The 21,515-nt window shown below is 41.2% G+C and overlaps 1 protein-coding gene across 4 annotated transcripts; it reads left to right on the top strand.

Moving 5' to 3' along the window:
- The first annotated feature begins 4,020 nt into the window (after nucleotides 1-4,020).
- On the top strand, nucleotides 4,021-21,513 carry LOC120568564 (ATP-sensitive inward rectifier potassium channel 10-like). 4 transcript variants are annotated; one of them, XM_039816152.1, is made up of 6 exons: nucleotides 4,021-4,305; nucleotides 10,254-10,567; nucleotides 12,418-12,629; nucleotides 16,439-16,570; nucleotides 17,620-17,797; nucleotides 19,044-21,513. In XM_039816152.1, the coding sequence occupies exons 2-6, from the start codon at nucleotides 10,429-10,431 to the stop codon at nucleotides 19,433-19,435; spliced, it is 1,053 nt and encodes a 350-aa protein (XP_039672086.1). In that variant the 5' UTR covers nucleotides 4,021-4,305; nucleotides 10,254-10,428; the 3' UTR covers nucleotides 19,436-21,513. The 4 variants fall into 4 exon arrangements, with proteins under 4 accessions (XP_039672086.1, XP_039672082.1, XP_039672085.1 ...); XM_039816148.1 differs by having other exon boundaries at nucleotides 10,222-10,567; XM_039816151.1 differs by lacking the exon at nucleotides 4,021-4,305 and adding an exon at nucleotides 6,346-6,490.
- The last annotated feature ends 2 nt before the right edge of the window (nucleotides 21,514-21,515 follow it).

Below are 21,515 nucleotides of genomic sequence, written 5' to 3'. Positions count from 1 at the left end.
GAATTGCCCTGTTGCTGAAATGTGCTATACAAATAAAGCTGCCTTGCCTAGTGGATCAGCTGTTTTTACACATTTTGTGTTGTTCCTCTTTATCTTTTTTGGCTTTGTCTTTTTTTTCCTTCTTCAAAATACCACAAGCTCACTATTCAGATTGTAGATGCAAATTTGTAATCACCATTTTCCGTTTGTATTTGAACATATGGAAACTGTCCCAAGGAGGCACACTAAAGTTCAGCGTGTTTCTGTATTCAGCTGTGTTTTTTCACGTTTTCTAAATGTCAAGGTTTTGAAAATGTTTTCTCATTTGCATTGTGTTGAGCTCTCAGGGCCTCCGTGTGTAGAGATTGTTTAAACATTTTTTTAAAGTCATGTGAATAGATAGTATCTGAGGTTTTGGTTGCTGTTGCACGGAATGTGACTTTTCTGTTTCTTCTTTTCTTTTTTTGGGTATCAAGCAGGCTACTGCTCCAAACCATGGTGAGTAATTTCCTCATACTGCAATCAGATGCACCCTTTTTGCAGTATATTTACAAATTGAATAGAGGAAGTCAGACAGCATAAGTTGATGCAAAGTGTCAGCCTTGTTTTCAAGGAGGTTAAAGTAAGGCTATATTTTAATGAGGAAAAAACTGGCATAGCCATTTTCAAAGAGGTCCCTTGACCTCCCACCTCAATATATCTGAATGCAATTTGTTGTACAAGTCTTCCCTTTACAGATGTGCCCACTGTATGCTTATCCCATGCATTTTAGGGCAAAAACCATGCAGTATAAGGACGTTTTCATGCCAATGAAAAATAAATAATTCGACCTGACGGATCATCAGACTCATTCATATCAGAACTGAAACACTGGAACAACAAACCCTGACTCACAGTTTCCCCATACATGGGTTTCTTTTTTTTTTTTAAAGAAAACAGCCAGGTTCAGGTGAGAAAGTATAAGATAAGCCTTTAACATGATCCCACTGCACTGAACAGCAACCCTATATTCACATATGTTATAAATAGGTGAATTTATAACCTTTGGTAGCCTACACATACATTCTCTGTTGATTAGTTGATTACATTTGCCTTCTGGTTGACAGCACAAAGGAGTGAGGAGAATAGAGAGGGTGAAGGGCAGAGAGAGCAAGATGAACAAGGTCAGAAAATGGCTAGGCAGCCTATAAGACATATAGTAGGACTACTGTGTTTTATTTTCTCTTTTATTTGAAGATTATTTTCTAGTTGATTACAAAATGTTTTGTATGTGATTGTCAGTGATATGACGAAAGGGAGGGAGATAGAGGGAGAGAGGAGGATGGAGAGAGAGAGAGAAGGATGGAGAGAGAGTGGACAAAGAGAGGGACCTGGAAGAACCAGGTGAGAAAGTGGACATATATTATACGGGCAAAAACACTTAAAATATTCCATTCACATTATATTTACATAGGACTAGGCTCTTAAGAAAAAGAGATGTTGGATCTTCCCCATCTGGTTCAGAGGCATTATTAGATTAGATTATTCATCATTTAGCTATATAACCATATCAGTTTCTATCAATTGTGTAAATGAAAAAGTTGAAAATTAACAGCAGAAAAAAACATGAACCTGTCTAAAAATATGTTAAGGCTTATTTTACCAGTTCAAGGTATGTGCAGGGGTGTAGCTCTGGGTCCTGTAGAAAGGCATTTTCTATGGGCCCCTCCCTGCATCCACAGCTATTAATTCTAGCATCTTTTTGGGCCCTCCTCACATGAGGGCCCTGAGTACTCAGTCCCCTTTTTCCCCCCAGTCCGACGCCCCTGGGTATGTGTGCTGCAATAATCAATCTTTTTTCACAGCAGATGCCTTAAATCTGTTGATAGTTTGTCATAATTGCATTTCTTTCCCCAAAACTCACCAGAAGTCATGATTTAAGGGTTTAAAAAAAATAATAATCTTACGGGGGCATGCCCCCGAACCCCCCTAGCTTAACTGCTATCAACTTTTCATTAGGGGCTGAGCTCCCCCACAGGTCAGATCCTAGAATCGCCCCTGGTTTTCACTACCATAGTTTGCTTGTAACTGGACCAAGAGAGTTGTTTTAGTCTGCACTCGAGTGTGATTGCTGTGTTCACAACTGCCGCAACCAAGATTTATTCTAAAATAGTGTATTTGAATATTTCTGCATACGGGGGTCCATAAACAGTCTCAGAGTTACATAAATTGGGACTGGAAAGCTGAAACTCTTGTGGATTCAATGAGCCCATTGTATTGATGTGCGATGATGTTAGTCCTCATAGTAGCTATTTCATTATGAGTCCATTTTCTGAAACTTGACCTCACTGTTTAAAATGACCTGTTGTGAACTCAAGAATAATCACGGCCTCATGAAACTTTACAACAACAACCTAGACACCTAGGGCATTCAGGATGTATGGCTTTCCTAGGTATAGTGACTATTTTTTATGGTGTTCCTCTGGGTCTTAGTGTCTTATTGTGGGAGTTTGGAGGGGTTTCTGACCATTTTCATCAATTCTCGAGTGGTCATAAATGGTTGCATTTTGCACCAAATCTATGTAACAAATGGTTTCAACCCAGAAATTGGTGCCACAACTTATAAGACATGAGTGTGCATGGGAAGGGCCATCACATACTTCCACCATAATGTTCCAAGTCCTTATACACTCTAAACCTTCAACATTTGAACAATTGCCTAACCAGAATACAGTGTTAATTCCAGATTTATGACTAGCTGTCAGATGATTTATCACTTCTATGTGCCATATACCTGCTATCTCCCCCTAAAGACCCCCTGTTCCCCACCTAAAAAATATACAAATAGGTCAATGGTGGGTCCCTAAGGATTTATATATTTGGTACCCGTAAAATTGCCTATGCCCACCCCACATTTGAAGTGGTAACTGCCACTGATGAGGCAGGGCCCTGAGACAAGAGTTCAAATCCTCCATATTGACAGCCACTCTACTGAGGTGCTCTTGAGCAGGAAACTGAATCCTTTCCAGCTCCAAGGATGCTGCTCTGTTATGTTATACACTAGCCTCCATCTTTGTTTAACATCCTTCAAGTAGCTATCAACAACACAAAAATACCACAAAATACATTTAAAACGAGGCCTTTTCTGAACTTTGCATCAGACTCTTCAGCACATTTGACCAATGGTCCTCATCAACTCCCTCCACCTCTCCCCCTTTCAGTTAAATAATGCTTTGTCACCCTCTCCTGAGGCAGGAGAATTAGCCGTATTCACCTCACGGACGGCCCTCTTTATGTGTTTGAGTTTAACAGGACGCTCCGTACAGACACTCTTGGACACAGCAAACGCCCGGGCACACTAGTTGTGAATAGGGGGCTCTGTGGTGCCCCCTAAAAGAGTGTGTGAGTTTGTGTGTGTGTTTCTGCGTATGTGTGCGTGCACACTGCAGAGGGTGGTCTGTTGGGGGCGTTTGTTGGCGTGTGCACGTGTGCCAGAGTGCATTTGTGGAGAACGTACATGTGAGGTCCTAAACATGTGCATCTGTGTGCGTGTGTGTGTGTGTGTGTGTGTGTGTGTGTGTTTCCGTGCACTTATTTGGACATTGTGCATAAAGTTGGGAAGTGAGGGAAGGAAGCAACAACAAAAGCAACAAAACCTGATGAAAAAGATTTGCATTTTAAACCTTATTCAGTTCTTTTTTCAAGACCACAGAATCAGAATCAGAAAGGAATGTATTGCCACAGCGGTTACCCTATGTGGAATTTGCCTTGGTGATTGGTGCATTCATACACAAACAAACAAACATATTAAACATTGATAAGAATGAACAATAAATACAGAAACACAAACAAATATGTACAAAATAGCTGTTTGAGTAGTTTAAGCACTGCATTTGTGGTCCCTTGTGCTATTCTGATTCCGAATTGAGACTTGTGGGGGGGAGTGGCAATCAATTATTACAGCAATTACACAGACGTGAGTAGAACACAACATGAATTCCGGAGTGAGGTAGAGAGAGACAGAGTAAAAGTGAGAGAGAGATGCCCCTTATAAAGCCAAGTCCTGTCTCCTCTGGTAGAATTTGCGAGCAGTGAGACCGGGCTTTGGATCAGAAACAGGAGCTCCATGAGCCAATGACTGTCTCCATAACTCTACCCAATGGTTTATCAGTGTTGTGGGACGCAGACTGCTGAAGTTACTCTTCCTGCAGAGTTACAGTGCCAGTTGTCCCAGTGATGTGAGCCGGCGTATGACAACAAAGCAGACATGTGGACGGAAGGCTGAGGCTCGGGGCTCCCCCACTCCTCTCTGCGCCGCAAAGTTAGATTGCAGTCCCAGCTGTAAAGGTAAGCAAACACATTTATCAGCAATACACTGCAATGACAATATCTGAGAAATACACAAAGAATTTTGCATGGCCACAAAATGTATTTGTTTCTTAAATTTGGAAATGAAAGTTTTTTTCTCATAGGCTACGGTTAAGGTAAGTTTTTTTCCCCTACCTACCTGGATAAGGACTTATCCAGAAAGGAAATATGCGTTTTGCTCCATCATTGTTATTTTTCACTGGAAAAAAGGGCTAAAAATAATAGTAAAAATCCATTTTAAAACAATTTATAAGCAAATTAGGAATCTGTAATTTTGACAATTTTTTTAAAGTTTGAAATTAATGTGAAATCATAAACTCACAGAAGCCACATTGTCCTTACATTAAAGGTATTGACCAATTCTTAACTTTGGAGGGATAATGTTCATTTTTCTAGGAAAATCTGTAATAAGCTGACAGTAAGAAGCATCACAATGATTGATGACTTTATTCACAGCTGCATTATGAACTGTGGCCAAGTTTGAAGCTGTCCTCTAAATAACCCTCTGATTTTTTTTTGTGCTGAGACATCCGCGGAGTTTGGTGCAAAGTTTCACGAGATGCTCATCAGAGGTGAATGAAGCTGAGTTTATGGGGAACTGAAAAATTTTGTCAGTGTTCACATGTTATCAGTGATTTGGATCTTAGAGCATCAGATTTTACATATACTGTCAGTTTCTTTCATCCTGTTATTGTATAAAAGAACACAGACGGTATCTATTCTCCAAATGCACCAAATAAGATAGAATAAAGCTTTAAAAGTTATTGATAAAAAAAACATTTGACTTTAAATCAGTTCACAATATGGACCACACAAAAGCAATGCTCATTAAACATTTATTTAAGGACCAGAAGTAAGTAAAGATGAGATAAGATAAGATAAACTGATCCCACACTGGGACAATTCCCTCATTACAGCAGCTCAAATGCAACTCAACAAGCAAATAAACACAAAGTTATAGGAGCACAATAGAAATAACTCATAGGGCTTTATTGTGTTTTTATTCCCAATGACTGAATGCAGAGTGTGTGTGTTTCAGTGATCAAATTAAATCAATCAATCAATAAAGGAGTCATTTATGCTTTCTAAGGAACCCTTTACTCTCTCAACCCATATTAGTTTCCTATTTTGAACACACCTCCACTGCATCCCCATCAATACCAGAGTGGAGTGTTATATAGTTAAGTATCTAAGTCTGCCAATCTGATAACATGAGGAACAATTATAGAAGAAATCTGATATATGAACTGCAGAAGAAAGAGAGGGAAACAAGGAGGGCATTAAGTGAGAGTGACTGGGAAGTTATTTCTTTTAATTCTCTTATATCAAATCATGTCTTCTTCTGGCGCCTTGTGCGTGGATGAGGGGAAATGATTCAAAATAAAAGAAGAAAAGATGAGAAATGGAAAAGAAGGTAAGAGCGAAACAAACTGATTGGGGAGAAAAATAAATAGCGTGTGGGGAGACGGAGAGGGAGAGAAGAAGGGGGATTACTCCTCACTCCAGAATACTAACGAGGGCCTTTTGTCACAGATCTCTTTCTCTCTCCCTTCCTCTCTTCCGTTCTATCGTTTTTCCTTTCACTCATCTCTTTCTTTCTTTCTCTCTCTCTTACTCTCCCTCTCTCTCTCACACAGACACACACACACACACACACACACACACACAATTGTACTCTCTTTTTCAAATAATTGCACACAAACACACATACATGCATGCAAAATCACACATGTACGCCTACAGTCACTCACACGTACGCAGAAATACGCATGTAATTGCAATCCCACTCTCACATAACCACACACACACACACACACACACACACACACACACACACACACACACACACACACACACAACGGATGGGCACAGTCGTTTTTGTCAATGGTGTCTTTTGTTTCTTTTATCTCAGCTCCTAACAAAGCATTCCTGTGTACACAGAGGAGTGAGAGAAGGAAGGAGAAAGAAAGAGGAAAGAGAGAGAGAGAGAGAGAGAGAGAGAGAGAGAGAGAGAGAAAGAGGGAGATCAGGAAAAACATTCAGCGCCCCTTTTGTTCGGCAAAAGAAAAAGTTTTGATTCAGTTTTTGGATTCGGTCACTGAGGCACGGCACTACAGTAAAGTTGTTGCGTTGCCATGGAGATGGAATACATCCTACTGGAGAGGTTGGTCAAAAATATTTCCCTCTTTTCCCTCTCACTCACTGCCATCCGCTCTATTAGTTATCTGATATAGTCTATGGCTGTAGTGGAATTTGTGTTGTGTGTGTGTGTGTGTGTGAGGAGAAGATTGGGTGAGAGGGCCATACACAGTTGAAAGAGTGAAGTTTTCAATGGTGTCATTGTAATTATGAAGCTTTTGAGGGGCTCACCCTTGCATAATCACAAAAGTGTGATGTAATTAAAGCTGATTGCTTGTGTAATCCATGATCAGCATTACATAAAAGCTATTCTGATTTACACTATATGGCCATATGTATATGGACACCCTTTGGTCCCGGGCTGTTTTTCTGCATTTGGGTTATAAAGTGAGGAAAGTCTGAATAATGTTTTTTTGCTTGCTTGACTGGCCTGCACAGAGCGCTGACCTCAACCCCATCAACACCTCTGGGATGAGCTGAAACGCTGACTTCAAGCCAAGCCTAAATGGTGGAAAGTCATTTCCATTTAAGATAAGATTTAAGATAAGAAAAGATAAGAAAGATAAGAAGATTATTGTCTGTTATTGTCTGTATACAATACACAATCTCCACTTTTGAGCAAAATTTTAATTTTGAAACTGAACGTCAAATACTTCCTTTTCTGCAGTCTGGTGATTTTCTTTCTTTTTGGGGGGGTCCCCTTGTAAATGGTGCCTATGTGACCCAATGATTATCTGGCTAAATGGGAGCCAATCACTGCAGCCAGACTCCAAAATCTTCTGGAAAGCCTAAAACCAGAAGCAAAAATGCTGGAATTACATATTCAACAATTGTTTTGTCAGAGTGTCCACTTACTACATACATTTTTGGGGCTTTTTTTCTTTATTAGATAGTTTAGGAAAGGGGGTAGAGAGAGAGAGAGAGGGCATGACACGCAGCAAAGGGCTGCAGGTCTGATTTGAAACCCCGGCCACTGCAAAGGACTCAGCCTACATTGGGGCTCACACTCTAACGGGTGAGCTAGAGGAGAGGTCACCCCAGGGTGTCCATATACTTTTGGCCTTATATTGCACTTTCAACATCTTCATCAGGAATTGTATGCTTTGCATTTATGTGTGTGAGATAGAGAAACAGAGACTTGCGAGGATCCAGAGTATAAAAAACAAACTAAAAAACACCTGAGAGAAAGATTACAAAAGGACAGAGCATCCAGAAAGCCAACCGTTTGGCCCTTTTCCTACCAAACTCTTACCGCCGTCTCCAGTTACCAGTCAGAAGTTCACTCTTTGTCCACTAAAGGCCTCTCTGGTTAGAATCTACACTAAAGCCTTAAACAAACTTTATCTAGATAAACTCCTCTCTCCTCCAGCTGATAAATGTGACTCTGTTTGCAGTACATCTTCATCCTAATTGTACTCTTTCTTCTTCTCTTCTTTTCTCTTATCGTCCTCTCTTGTGGGCTATCCTCTTCCTAATGGCCTACATAATTTCTTGGACGTAAGTGAGTGTGTCAAATGTTTGGAGATACAGTAACTGTCTGTCTGTCTGTGACATGGGTAGAGATCATCTGAATGTCCTGACAAGAGCACACATCCCACAGTGTAAAGCATTAAAAACACATATATTACTGTGGCCATCTTTGCACTTCATTTTCCCTATATTACAGACAATAATACATGGGTGTTTTCTTGTGAAAAGAGCTCAGAATCAGTCCCCTGTCTGCCCAAATATGTCTTTAAAGACCGTAAAGATATCAGCGGAACAGGAAGTGATTTTGTTGGTGTTGACACTTTTTTATCAAGTAGCCTACTTTATCCTGTCAAGCCCTAACAAGAATCTACACACATGCAGATGTGTGAGGCTGTAGTTACAAAAAACTAAATGTAAGATAGCTAAAAGTTTATTAATGTAGTAAATGCAATGATGCTAGTAGTTATCATGCTAAAAGGCTCACAGAAGCAATAGTAACACCCTGATGTTAGCAGAGCATATTGTTTCCCATGTTCACCATTTCGGTTTAGCATGTTAGCAAGCTAACATTTGCTAATTAGCAGTAAACACAAAGTCCAGATGAGGCTAAAGACATTATTCTGCAGATATGTGGTCATGAACTAAAGTATAGGACACAATTAACTTTCATCCTGAAGATGGGGCTACAAGAAAAGTGAGAGGATCACTGATTATCTAGGGACCATTGTTGTCTGTACAAAATGTCATAGCAATTCTTCTTATGGAGCAACATGTTTGACATACCAACGTAGCTCCAAACCTTTTCACTTGTTTAAAACATCTTTAATGACACATTTGAATAGACAATAGTCCACTGGTATCATTCAGGTCTGACACAGTATTTCTTTTCTAGTCTGCCCTCTGTGTTCTCTTGTGTGGTTTTGGTTTCATGTGTTGTTGTGGTTCTTGAAACGTGGTTCACAGTCTACGACTTACGTGGCGATAATTCTGAGAAAAACACTGACAGGAAACTGTATGGCTCTTCATTTTAGCTGTTCCTAATGCTCACGGTTGTCATTCATTCACTCATTCGTTTTTGTGTTAGAATAAATCTCTTTAGTCTCCAACCTACTTAAACAAATGCCTAGAATACTGACACATACCTTAAATATAAGTCTTGTCATTAGCTATATATTCTAAAAAAAACAGTGCTTTCGCTTCATATTCAGCAAGCAATAGGAGAAGATGTTAAAAATGAGGAAATGCAGTTTCCTCCTGTTAGCTGTTAGCGTTCACTCCACCTTCTAGGTGTGCAACTTCCTTCCCATGTCAAAAATGAAAGTTACTTCTCCTAGTATATCTTTTAGTCTTTAAAACGGAAGCCCTTAATCTTTCCAGGGCCTCAGTATGCTTTAAATTCAACAGCTTCGAGTCTGAAGCAATTGCACAGTGTGTGAGTCCAAATGAAAAGACTGTTCACACATCCCTACAGTATAATTTAGTTTGTGTGTGTGTGTGTGTGTTGACCTCATGGAACTCCCACTAAATTTCCACCAAATTTCAACTGAAAATTAGCCAAATAATTTGCGTGGGTGTGCATGTCTTTCAGGTTTGTTTCGATTTGTTTTGCTGATTAAAACTGTGGTTTCCTGCTTTATGATTCAAAGTAACAGTTGGATGTTAACTTGTTTGCTAGTTGTTTCATTGTTTTATTTTTTGCAACATATTTGAAATATAATCAATAACAGGTTTGGTTTCAAGTATTTAGGCTCACATGAGATAAATTCCCTGTGAGAATGAGAGCAGGGGCTGCAGGGGAAAACCAAGTCACCATGGGTAGTTTCTAGCCTTCCCTGTAGGGCACAGAAAGTCTAGTCATAATCAGATCATAAGCTACCAAAGCTTGATGATGCACCAAAATCACCACAAACTAATCTATATCAACAACGTTCCACATCTCTGCAGGGTAAATTCAGACAGCTAGCTAGATTATCTGTCCAATCTGAGTTTTCTGTTGTTCCTTTCAGAGGCTATTTGGCAAAGGCACCGTTGCTCTGTCTGGTGCTTGGCGCCACCCAAGACAAGTGTAATTTGGTTTAAAGAAATGCCAATAAACCAGAGCACGTTTTTCTCCCATCCCAGAATGCTGTGTGGACTAGCCAGACCCTCCTCCGCAGCGCTGTGGAGGAAGGTCTGACAATGATACATAACCCCAAACTAATCCCATACAAGCCCATTAACAGCACTGGCCAGGAGACAAGTTAATCAGAGAAATGATTTAACTTCTTCATCTTTTTTATTCACCAGATGACATCTGCCACACCTCCTTCCTCTCGTAGCTCCTCCCCTCAGAAGGTGTGCCACTCCCAAACACAGACCGATGTTTTAAAGCCCTTACTGGGTGGTGGCTTATCCGCTGGGGGTGGGACTCTGAGGAAGAGGAGGCGCGTCCTGTCCAAAGATGGGCGTAGCAACGTGCGCATCGAGCACGTCAGCGGCCGGAATGCTCTGTACATGCGGGACCTCTGGACAACATTTCTGGACATGCAGTGGCGCTACAAGTTGTTCCTGTTCACGGCCACGTTTGCGGGGACCTGGTTCTTGTTCGGGGTGCTGTGGTATCTGATGGCACTGGTGCACGGAGACCTGCTTGGTAGGAGTGTGGCAAATCTTTTGCAGAATAAACAAAATTCTTTTCACTTCCACACGGTCTACCCACAGTTCTATGTGGGTCACCATAAATAGCTCATATTTCAAAACCTCAATAAAAGCAATAAAACTATCTGCATAGGGATGACAAAGAATTTGGCAGAATAGACCCTTTAACTGAGTCAGACAGGGGCTCATTTAGAAAAAGGTGATGACATACAATACTTCCGTTCACCATTCAGGATGGAGCACTCTCTGAGTCTGTGACAGTTGGCAGGTAGTTTCACTGTCAGTCAAATCTGATCAAATAACACCCACAGTAACGTTTTTGTGTTAACATAACTGCAGATGTTTTTAAAACTATGATTGTTGCCTATTTAGTCATGAATATGTAATGCTATAGATGCTTAGGATTTAACAGCAAATTCTCAGGTTTTACATGTCACTACTACTTCACAACAGCTTCAGCAGCATCAGCAGCATCATTCACACCAAAGAAAAAAAAGTGTGAACACAAAAAAAAGCGAGAGTTTCCTTCCCCAAAAAACACCCCCATAAGTCGTTAGTTCAAGCAGTAATTATGACTCATATTTAAGTTTATAATGGCGGCGGACTTTGGTAGCCCTAGTAGTTATGATGAAAGCAGAGTAGAAAGTAAAGTGATGAAGTACAAGGGTTGTTTAAGTATAAGGGTTAGGAGGCTGGTTGGGTGGTGACCGTAGCTGAGAATATGACTACTAGGGTGGCGTGATGGTGTCAAACTCGAGGCCCACGGGCCGAATATGGAATATATGAAATTTTGATCCGCACCGCATATCAATTTACGTTCACAATACATTTGTCCCACCTAGTTTTTGTAGCTTTTTCAATGTTTTGTCGCTTGTTCTGAAGTTTTTGTCACTTTTGCTGACACTTTTCTCACTTTCTTTCAACGTTTTTGCCCCTTTTTCACCCCAACGTTTTTTGGCTGCTTTTCCGACGTTTTATTGGCTGTTTTTGCGCTTTTTTTGGTCTTTTTTTTTTGATGGCTAAGTTACTTTTGGGGGGTTTTCAGGGTTGTCAGTAAGTGAGAAGGCTATATGAAACATACAACAATACAGTCAAAGATGCTTGACTTTTTTGATGAAATGAAAGCATGTGACTGGCCCTGGATGTAATTCTTATTTTCCAGTTTATCTTAGTGAAACTGAGTTTGAGTCATACAGTGGTGGTACAGGGTGTTACTGGAAACAGTGAGAACTACAGTTTCAGAGCAACCATGTGTTAGACGTGTCCTTTTGATTCCATCTTTCTTTTTAATCTAATTTGTGTAACTGTTTTATCAAGTTTACATACATGAAGTACTTCATTTTAATAGGTGTCTAATCAATAAGTTTATACGGTAAGATTTAAATACACCTTCATCCACTTGTACACAGGGTGAGCGTTCTTTCTAAAAAAATGTATAGATGTTGGTGTTTGTTGTATTTCCTGTACAGCATTTTGAGCTTAAACTCACCTTGATAAAAATAAACATTTGTGAGGGTGGGAAATCATTTCATATCTTCAGTAAGACACCTGCTCTCCCACACTTCCTCTTTTGTCACTCATATTTCCAATGTTCGCTCAAGCGAGTGTGGAAGAAAAAGTTATATAAAGCACAGTGTAATGTTGCATATGAAGAGGATATTTTTGTGGCAGACACTTAGATATTTTGCCCTGGAAATATTTAGTTTTTGAGATACTATTACCAGCATAATAGGTAGAAGAAGTAAAAAACCAAACAGCACACAAACTGATGTTGTTATTTTCAACAATAGGACATTAGAACAACTGCGATGAGCTTTTGTCTCCTTTTCACCCGTGTTCCTCCAGAGTTCGACCCCCCGTCGAACCACACCCCCTGTGTGATGCAGATGCAGACCCTGACGGGGGCTTTCCTCTTCTCCCTGGAGACCCAGACCACCATTGGTTATGGTTTCCGTTGCATCACTGAGGAGTGTCCCGCAGCCATCATCCTCCTCATAGTCCAGCTCGTCATCACCATGCTGATGGAGATTTTCATCACTGGTACTTTCCTGGCCAAGGTAGCCAATGCATAACACATCCAGCTGGAAAGGGAGCAGCAAAAGTTCTTTAAACATAGAACCATGCAGTTTGCATAGTCATACAAATTGTTACAGAATGTAAAACAGAAATGGTTTTTCGTAACCATTTTCAAATAAAACCAGATGTGTCCTCTCTTACCTTAAAGCAACACTAAAGAACTTTTACAGGTTGGAAGCTACCTGATCTGGCAAACTTGCATAGTGTGGTTATAGCCGATAGAGGGCCGCAAAGTGAATGCAGAAGTGCCATTCACCCTGTTACAAGTCGACGAACCACTGAAACAATTTTGGAAACATTATTTTAAGGTACATTATTTTGGAGTAAGTTTCCTTGATCGGGTAGCAGATCTGTTGTTCGAATGAGACATAAGAATAATGGTAATGGTAACGGTAATGGACAATTGCGCTTCCAACCTGTAGGGGGACCGAAGAGGAAAAGTTATTTAGTGTTGCTTTAAAGCACAACTGTATATGCTAAAGCTTTAGTGCGTAGCTTTTTGATATTAATGAACGTCCGTTACATTCAAGCCATTGCCAAATGAGTTGCTACAAAGCTAATTAGGACTATCGGCTCCACGCATCTCTCTGTATTTCTCAGTATGGCTATGTTCAGATGATTGTGTTGTCCGGTGACTTTCGCACGCAGAAACTCGAGTGAAGATAATTACCTCTTCTGAAGAGTCCATCATGTTTTTTGAATCCTCCGTGTCCTCCGTGGCTATCATGGTGGCTACTAGAGTCCTGATTGGGACGAATTTTTCTGTCCGAACCCGGCCCGAGCCCAACAGGCATTAAGAAAATTGTGTCCGAGCCCGACACAGTTAAAATCAAATTTTTTTCCTCATACTAATGACACATGTAGGCTACGTTTTTGCTACGTTTTTGTTTTTTATTAAGCAACTGTAGGAAGGCATTCGGAAATGTCAACAGATGAGCGCATCAGCGCATACGGGGCAACAAGTGCATGTTAATAAGTTGTTAAAATGTTCAGTGTGTTAACCTTTCCTGCTTGCTTCATTTCCGACTGTGATCAGAAAACCAGGGGAGACTGGTTACCTCCAGGGCCGACGTTATAACATGAATAAACACTAACTCTGCTCCGGTTGCATCTACAACACGTCTGCTTCCTCTTTCTCTATCTCTCTTCTGCCCACTTACCACTTACCACTTACCACACACACACACACACACACACACACACACACACACACACACACACACACACACACACACACACACACACACACACACACACACACACACACACACACACACAGAGAGCTCTCTTAAAGGAGCAGCAGCACCATTTTACAACAAACTAGTGCAGTGCCCGTTGAAAATGTGCCTGTTTGGAATGGGAGATTACTTGGCCCTTGCTGCTTGTAGAACTCATCAAAACCAAATTGTAGCCTACCCCAAAATTCCTTACAGAAGGACCCCAAACCACTTCAAATGCAACTCCCCTGTATACCCTACTACTAACTTACTGATTTACCTGACACAGAACATTGCAGATTCAGAATGTAATCACATAATATCACAATGAAAATGTGGAGTAATCAGACATTAGTGTCATGGACTCATGGCAGTGCCCTACCCACCGGCCCGTTATGATCGCTAAACAGCACATATCTGCGTTAATCACCACGAGAACTGGACCAATTGTTTGTGTGCGCAGAGAGAGAGTGCGCAGAGAGAGGGAGAGAGAGAGAGAGAGAGAGAGGGAGAGAGAGAGAAAGAGACCTGAACACATATCTAATCACCACCAGAACCGGACCGTTTGTGTGTGCGCAGAGAGAGAGAGAGAAACCCGAGGTGGTACTCCTAACTTACAGATTTACCTGACAGAGAACGTTGCAGATTCAGAATTTAATCACAAAATATCACAGTGAAAATGTGGAGTAATCAGACATTAGCGTCATGGACTCATGGCAGTGCGCTGCCCACCGGCCCTCCGCTAAACAGCACATATCTGCGTTCATCAACCACCAGAACCGGACCGTTTGTGTGTGTGGGCAGAGAAAGAAAGAGAGAGAGAGAGAGACAGAGAGAGAGAGAGAGAGAGAGAGAGAGAGAGAGAGAGAGAGAGAGAGAGAGAGAGATGGTGTTGTCTCGTGTGGTATGAGGGGTCCAAGCCCGAGGCGGTAGGCCTACTACTATCTTACAGATTTACCTGACAGAGAACATTGCAGAATCAGAATGAAATCACCAAATATCACAATTAAAATGTGGAGTAATCAGACATTAGCGTCATGGACTCATGGCAGTGTGCTGCCCACCTGGTCCGTTATGAGAGCTAAACAGCACATATTTGCGATCATCAACCACCAGAACCTGTGTGTGTGCGCGTGCAGAGAGAGAAAGACAGTGTAGAGTGAGTCACGACAAACGCTCAGTCAGTGTTTGCATACAGTGTGAGAGGGGGAGTGGCCAGCGGCTAGAGCGGTAAAAGCAAATGTTTGCTTCTTTTACCTATATATTTAACGATATCTTTTGCATTTCTAATCCAAACAACGTCAAACTTGGCACTGCACTTACTCATGCCCGTAGCAAGACACCTGTCAAGTTTGAAATCCATCGGACTAACGGTTTGAGAGAAAAGCGCTTAAATGTAAATGGACTGTTTTTATATAGCGCTTTTTCTAGTCTTAACCCTTGTGTGGTCCTTCGGGTCCCAGTGACCTGAAGGACAACACAAGGATTATGTACTTCCCTTTACTTTGTTGAGAATTGCTCTCTAAACCCTGTTTCTTGTAAAGTAAGTAAGTAAAGTTTATTTCTAGAACACATTTAAACACAGTTTAAGCTGACCAAAATGCTGTACAAACAAGAACTAAGTTGCTGTATTAACCCTTGTTTAGAGAGCAATTCTCAACAAAGTTGGGTCACCAGGACCCGAAGGACAACACAAGGGTTAACGACTACTCAGAGCGCTTTAACATAGTACAGGAATCATTCACCATTCACACACATTCATACACTGTGGCCGAGGCGGCCGTACAAGGTGCCACCTGCTCATCAGATAAACATTCACACACATTACACTCCGATGGCGCAGCATCGGGGGCAACTCGGTGTTCAGTGTCTTGCCCAAGGACACTTCGGCATGGAACTGCAAGGCCAGGGATCGAACCACCAACCTTCCAATTGGCAGTCAACCTCTCTACCACTTAGCCACAGCCGCCCCCTTAACACACACACACACACACACACACACACACACACACACACACACACACACACACACACACACACACACACACACACACACACACACACACACACACACACACACACACACACACACACACACACACACACACACACACACACACACACACACACACACACACACACACACACACACACACACACACACACACACACACACACACACACCTTCCTGCAATTTATAGATAGATGCCTTATCGCGCTGATGTGACCGAGCCCGACCCGAACCCGACCATTTCTAAATATCTGCCGGAACCCGGCCTGGCCCGTCGGGCACCGTCGGGCTCGGGTCGGGTATCCATGCCTTAGTGGCTACTAGCAACTGTGTGGAGGAGGGGTGGGGCTGGTGCGCGATCACGTAAGGCTTGTATCATGTGGACGCGCCGACAGTGTTGTTGTTGTTTTGTTATATATATATATATATATATATATATATATATATATATATATATATATAAACTATAAAAATCCCCAAATGCATAATGTGCAAGACTCTTCCACGAGTCCTATGAAAGATTATGACTGAAACCAGAAGTGATTGAGCTTTCTCTGCTCAGGTTGCTCGGCCAAAGAAGCGAGGTGAGACGGTGAAGTTTAGCCAACATGCTGTGGTGTCGACCCACGAAGGCCGACCCTGCCTGATGATCAGGGTGGCCAACATGCGCAAGAGTCTCCTGCTCGGCTGTCAGGTAAGTATGTCTGTGTAGAGATAGAGAATATACACTCACCTAAAGGATTATTAGGAACACCTGTTACATTTCTTGTTAATGCAATTATCTAATCAACCAATCACATGGCAGCTGCTTCAATGCATTTAGGGTTATGGTCCTGGTCAAGACAATCTCCTGAACTACAAACTGAATGTCAGAATGGAAAAGAAAGGTGATTTAAGCAACTTTGAGCGTGGCGTGGTTGTTGGTGCCAGACGGGCTGGTCTGAGTATTTCACAATCTGCTCAGTTACTGGGATTTTCACGCACAACCATTTCTAGGGTTTACAAAGAATGGTCTGAAAAAGGAAAAACATCCAGTATGTGGCAGTCCTGGGGGGCAAAAATGCCTTGTTGATGCTAGAGGTCAGAGGAGAATGGGCCGAGTGATTAAAGCTGATAGAAGATCAACTTTGACTCAAATAACCACTCGTTACAGCCAAGGTATGCAGCAAAGCATTTGTGAAGCCACAACACACACAACCTTGAGGCGGATGGGCTACACCAGCAGAAGACCCCACCAGGTACCACTCATCTCCACTAAAAATAGGAAAATGAGGCTACAATTTGCACAAGCTCACACAATTTGAAAGTTGAAGACTGGGAAAGTGTTGCCTGGTCTGATAAGTCTCAATATCTGTTGACATTCAGATGGTAGAGTCAGATTTTGGCGTAAACAGAATGAGAACATGGATCCGTCATGCCTTGTTACCACTGGTCAGGCTGGTGGTGGTGTAATGGTGTGGGGGATCCCTTTCAACTTCTAAACTTCCTTAATTCTTTGTATCATTGATTCAACAAGGTGCTGTAAGCATTCTTTAGAAATGTTGGCCCATATTGATAGGATGGGGTCAAACACGGTATTAGTATGGTGTTCCTAATAATGCTTTAGGTGAATGTATATTACCATATGTGTCCACCATTTTTACAAATTCTACAAGTTATGTGTAGATGTCATGTGTATGAACAATTTCTCAAACTGTGAACCAGTTGAGCTGAAAAACCTTTTTGCATATTGTTTCCCCCCAGGTGAGTGGAAAACTGCTCCAGACATCTCTGACCAAGGAAGGGGAGACGGTTCGTCTGGACCAGAGGAATGTTCCCTTCCAAGTGGACACGTCTAGCGACAGCCCCTTCCTCATCCTGCCCCTCACCTTCTACCACCTCATCGACGACAACAGCCCCCTGCGAGCCTGGGCAGACAAGGGTAAGACAAGGACAATTGGTGGGTGTTGCAAGTAGAAGGTGTTTTATCTTTGTGATCTTTTCACTTACGCTGAGTTCATCAAACACTATGGGTGAGTAGAATACACTAGAAAACTCTTTAGAATGAGATACACAGCTCATACACAGCTCTGCAGTACTTTCTGGCAGCACCACATGGCAACAAGGATGGATTTTTAGTGCAAATAAAGAACAGAATCAGTTGGGATGTTTGCTGTGGTACAAATTGCTTTCCTGTAAGATTTTTAGTAATAAAATCTGATGTAGAAAGAGTTTATTTCTGATAAATCATGTGACAAGATTGTAACGTGCATATTCCGCATACATGTCCTCTTTGTAGTCGTTGGTAAGCTGAGCTCAGATGGTGTAAACCACTTGCTTGACATCATTTTATTTTTTGCTTGAGTCTTCTTTTCTGCAACCTGAGAGGTACTTCAATAAATTATTTCTGAAATTATTGTGGGTAAATATAGAGTGTATCATTTTTCCTTCCAACCTCAGTTCCTCTATTTCTTCCTGTATCTCTACATACTTTTCCTTTCCTCAATACTGACTTTCATTTTCTTGTTTCCTTACCATTCCTGGCCATTTGTTTTCTTCACCTGTTTATTATATCTGCATTGAAGTTAGCAGACTTCTTTTTTCTCTCCTTTAAATGGGGCATTGCCATATTTATTGGTGCATTACCCCCGATGAACAGTTAATTGGCAGGAATTCATATGGCCTGCCTGTGCATACATGTGCATCACAAGATACAAACAAAATGGGGAACTCTTCATAACAACATTACTCTATAGCACTCCTGCGGATCAAAAACATAACAGTGTACCTTTAGAAGTTTTTCTTTTCAAAACTAAGTAAATTACTTTTCTCCGATCTAATGATTGTAGTTGATCCCCAGTGGGCTTCTTTAGCAAGTTTTGTCTTTAAGCTGTTTGAGTGTTATTTATTTATCTGCTCAAGCTTTTCCAACATTTCAGACACAAATACGGTAATAATAATGGTCCAAAGTGATGTAAAATTACATATTATTTTATTATTACCCCTTAACTCCCTTGCCAAATATGTGCACCTATGTCTTCCACAAACCTAAGGAGAACTGACTTTACTTTTAGTATTTTTTTATTAATTCTTATTTCCTCTCTCCCATTTTCCTTTTCATCCTCTTCCACTTCTTTTCACACCCCTCTGTAATGTGCGATCTCCCCCCTGTCATGTACCTCCCCCAGGTGGAGGCTGGACAGATCCAGAGTTGGCAGACTTCGAGCTGCTGGTCATCATGAGCGCTACAGTTGAGCCGACCTCGGCCACCTGCCAGGTTCGCACCTCCTACCTGCCCGATGAGATTCTCTGGGGTTATGAGTTTCCACCTGTAGTCTCCCTTTCCCCATCGGGCAAATACGTAGCGGACTTTGCCTTCTTCGACAAAGTGGCCAAGACCAAGACCACGCCCATCTTCAAACCATCCAGCCCCCAGCATGGGTACCAGAGCAACGGGGGTGCTGTGTCTGAGGGGTCCGATCCAGAGAAGATCCGTCTGGAGCAGAGTTACAGGGAGAGAGGGGAGGAACGTGGCCGCGTCAGAGACACTCCTCTCAGTGTTCGCATCAGCAATGTGTGAACAGATGAAATGGTTGAGAAGGGAGCGTGTCCTAGAGAGCAACACGCAGGAGACAGCCAAGAACAATGTCAATAGCAAATGAATCAAACATCATCAAAACAACTCTGGAGACTGTCTTCTTAGACTGTTTTAACTTTTGAAAGATATATATGCCCCAGTAGCACCTGATGATGCAGAAAGCAAATATGGAAGACTGGACTACTGTATGGTCAACTTCAAGTTTGTCATTGTTATACACTTGCTGGGAAGACTCATGTTTTACACTGGTTTGACTCTATTCATGTGACGGCATAACTGCAGCTATGTTTTACATTTGAGTGATGCAAGTGCACATGCACCTCACATATTAGGGCTGGGCATCTGTACTCAATCCCTAATATCCCAGTACCAAGTAATGTTGAAACTTCTCTCTGGTCAAACAATGCCGACATTTGATCCTTTTTGTACCCAGATCTAGAAGAAAATAGTATTTGTATGGTTTTTCTCATAGCCAACCACCACAAACATTCTTCGATTTATATGTGATTGGTTTGCTGCAGCAGCAGCTATGGTGGGTTTGTGTGGCACACAACTGATGTTTCCATTCACATGATGTAGAAAAAAGGTATCAAGGGAAGTCTATTGGTATCTGTATCACTTTAAGGGAAGTGGTATTGTAATTATTTGTATTGATACCCAGCCCTATCAAATATACTGTATACCCTTTTCTAACTAAAATAACACATCAGGTTATTTATTTGCAAAGAAATAAACATAAAAGATACAAAACTGAAGTAAACAAGCAGAGGAGACAATGGAAACCCCAGTTGTCTATTTTGGGTCCTCCCCAGCTTACTAAATGTTGAATCACAAAGAGAAAAACTTGTCGGAGTCAATATAAGTGGGGTTTTCCAATTTCAAGGTTTAACAGGGGGCCGTAAGGTAGTATGATAACGGGACAGGAAACACTCACATACTTCCTCTAAAAATTTGGTTAATACACACAGTGTATGTTCTAGACATTTAGAAGTAAAATTATATTGGCAACTCGGGTTGCTTTTATTACTATAAAAAAACACCAATGAGTAATGCTATGCCAGTTCATCGAGGACTTAAAAAACTCCTACACCACTCTGTTGCTACACCCTGATACTGATATTTTTACATTTCCTGTTTTAAAATGATGGAAGTTCTTGACTTAAACACACAAACAGCACGACATGTATGTGTATTGTACATGGCAATGCAGGGTAATATGTTATCTAAAGCACTTTCTGTTAAACTAATGTAGCACTACAACTGGAAAGTAGACAAACTTCAGATGAATATTCTGTATTCATGGTGCTCTGTGCTGAATCTCTTGATGGTGTGAGCATTTCCTGTACGACTGTTACTGCTGTTTCACAACAGAAAGTCAGCACTTTATGGAAGTACATGATGTACAATTAGCACCTTAGGAAGATTATCTTAGGATAGAAGATATATTTTAATAACACTAAAGGCACTTACACAATGAAATAAAATGAAAACAGAATAGACTTTAAAACTGATGCTTCCTTCCTACAAAACTTTCTTTAAGCAAACTGACTGATACAAATGAGAGCATGTCTTCTGATCATACATACTTATAAATGCCCATCAGGTTATCGTGGTTTGCAAATATCACTCTGTAAACATCAAAGAAGCTCTCCTTTCTGTGTAAAGTAGGAGCCTTCTGCATGTCCATGTGTTTTTAGAGTTACTAACATTGTCGAATTAACAACGAACATTTTGTCCAAGCCCCTTTTATTTCCAGTCTAGACGACAGGAACATGGGGAGGACCACCAGAGGGGAGGGCTGAGAATGGGAAAGTGATGTAGTAAGTCACTGATAATGATTCTATATGTGATGGTGAAGTGTGACAATGATGAAGCAAGGATGAGTATGATGGATATGAATATGTTGGAAATTGAACTTTTTTTCATCTGGTATTTGTAACATTTTCTGAATTAACATTAAGCTCTGGAATGTTAATAGTGTTTAAAGTGCAGATGGAGAGATCAAATTAGACAACTCTCTCTAAAAAATGTTTTAATAAAGATGATTATGAGTTATTAAAGG

The sequence above is a fragment of the Perca fluviatilis genome, chromosome 11 (assembly GCF_010015445.1).
Source record: "Perca fluviatilis chromosome 11, GENO_Pfluv_1.0, whole genome shotgun sequence".
Classification (NCBI taxonomy): Eukaryota; Metazoa; Chordata; class Actinopteri; order Perciformes; family Percidae; genus Perca; species Perca fluviatilis.
This window is presented reverse-complemented; position numbering and strand designations above follow the sequence as displayed.

Bases quoted from the DNA above. Each gene is read 5' to 3' on its own strand.
- LOC120568564 (XM_039816148.1), top strand. From the start codon at position 10,222: ATGACATCTGCCACACCTCCTTCCTCTCGTAGCTCCTCCCCTCAGAAG. The intron at 16,571-17,619 runs GTAAGTATGTCT...GTTTCCCCCCAG, and splicing joins GTCTCCTGCTCGGCTGTCAG to GTGAGTGGAAAACTGCTCCA. The intron at 17,798-19,043 runs GTAAGACAAGGA...TACCTCCCCCAG, and splicing joins GCGAGCCTGGGCAGACAAGG to GTGGAGGCTGGACAGATCCA.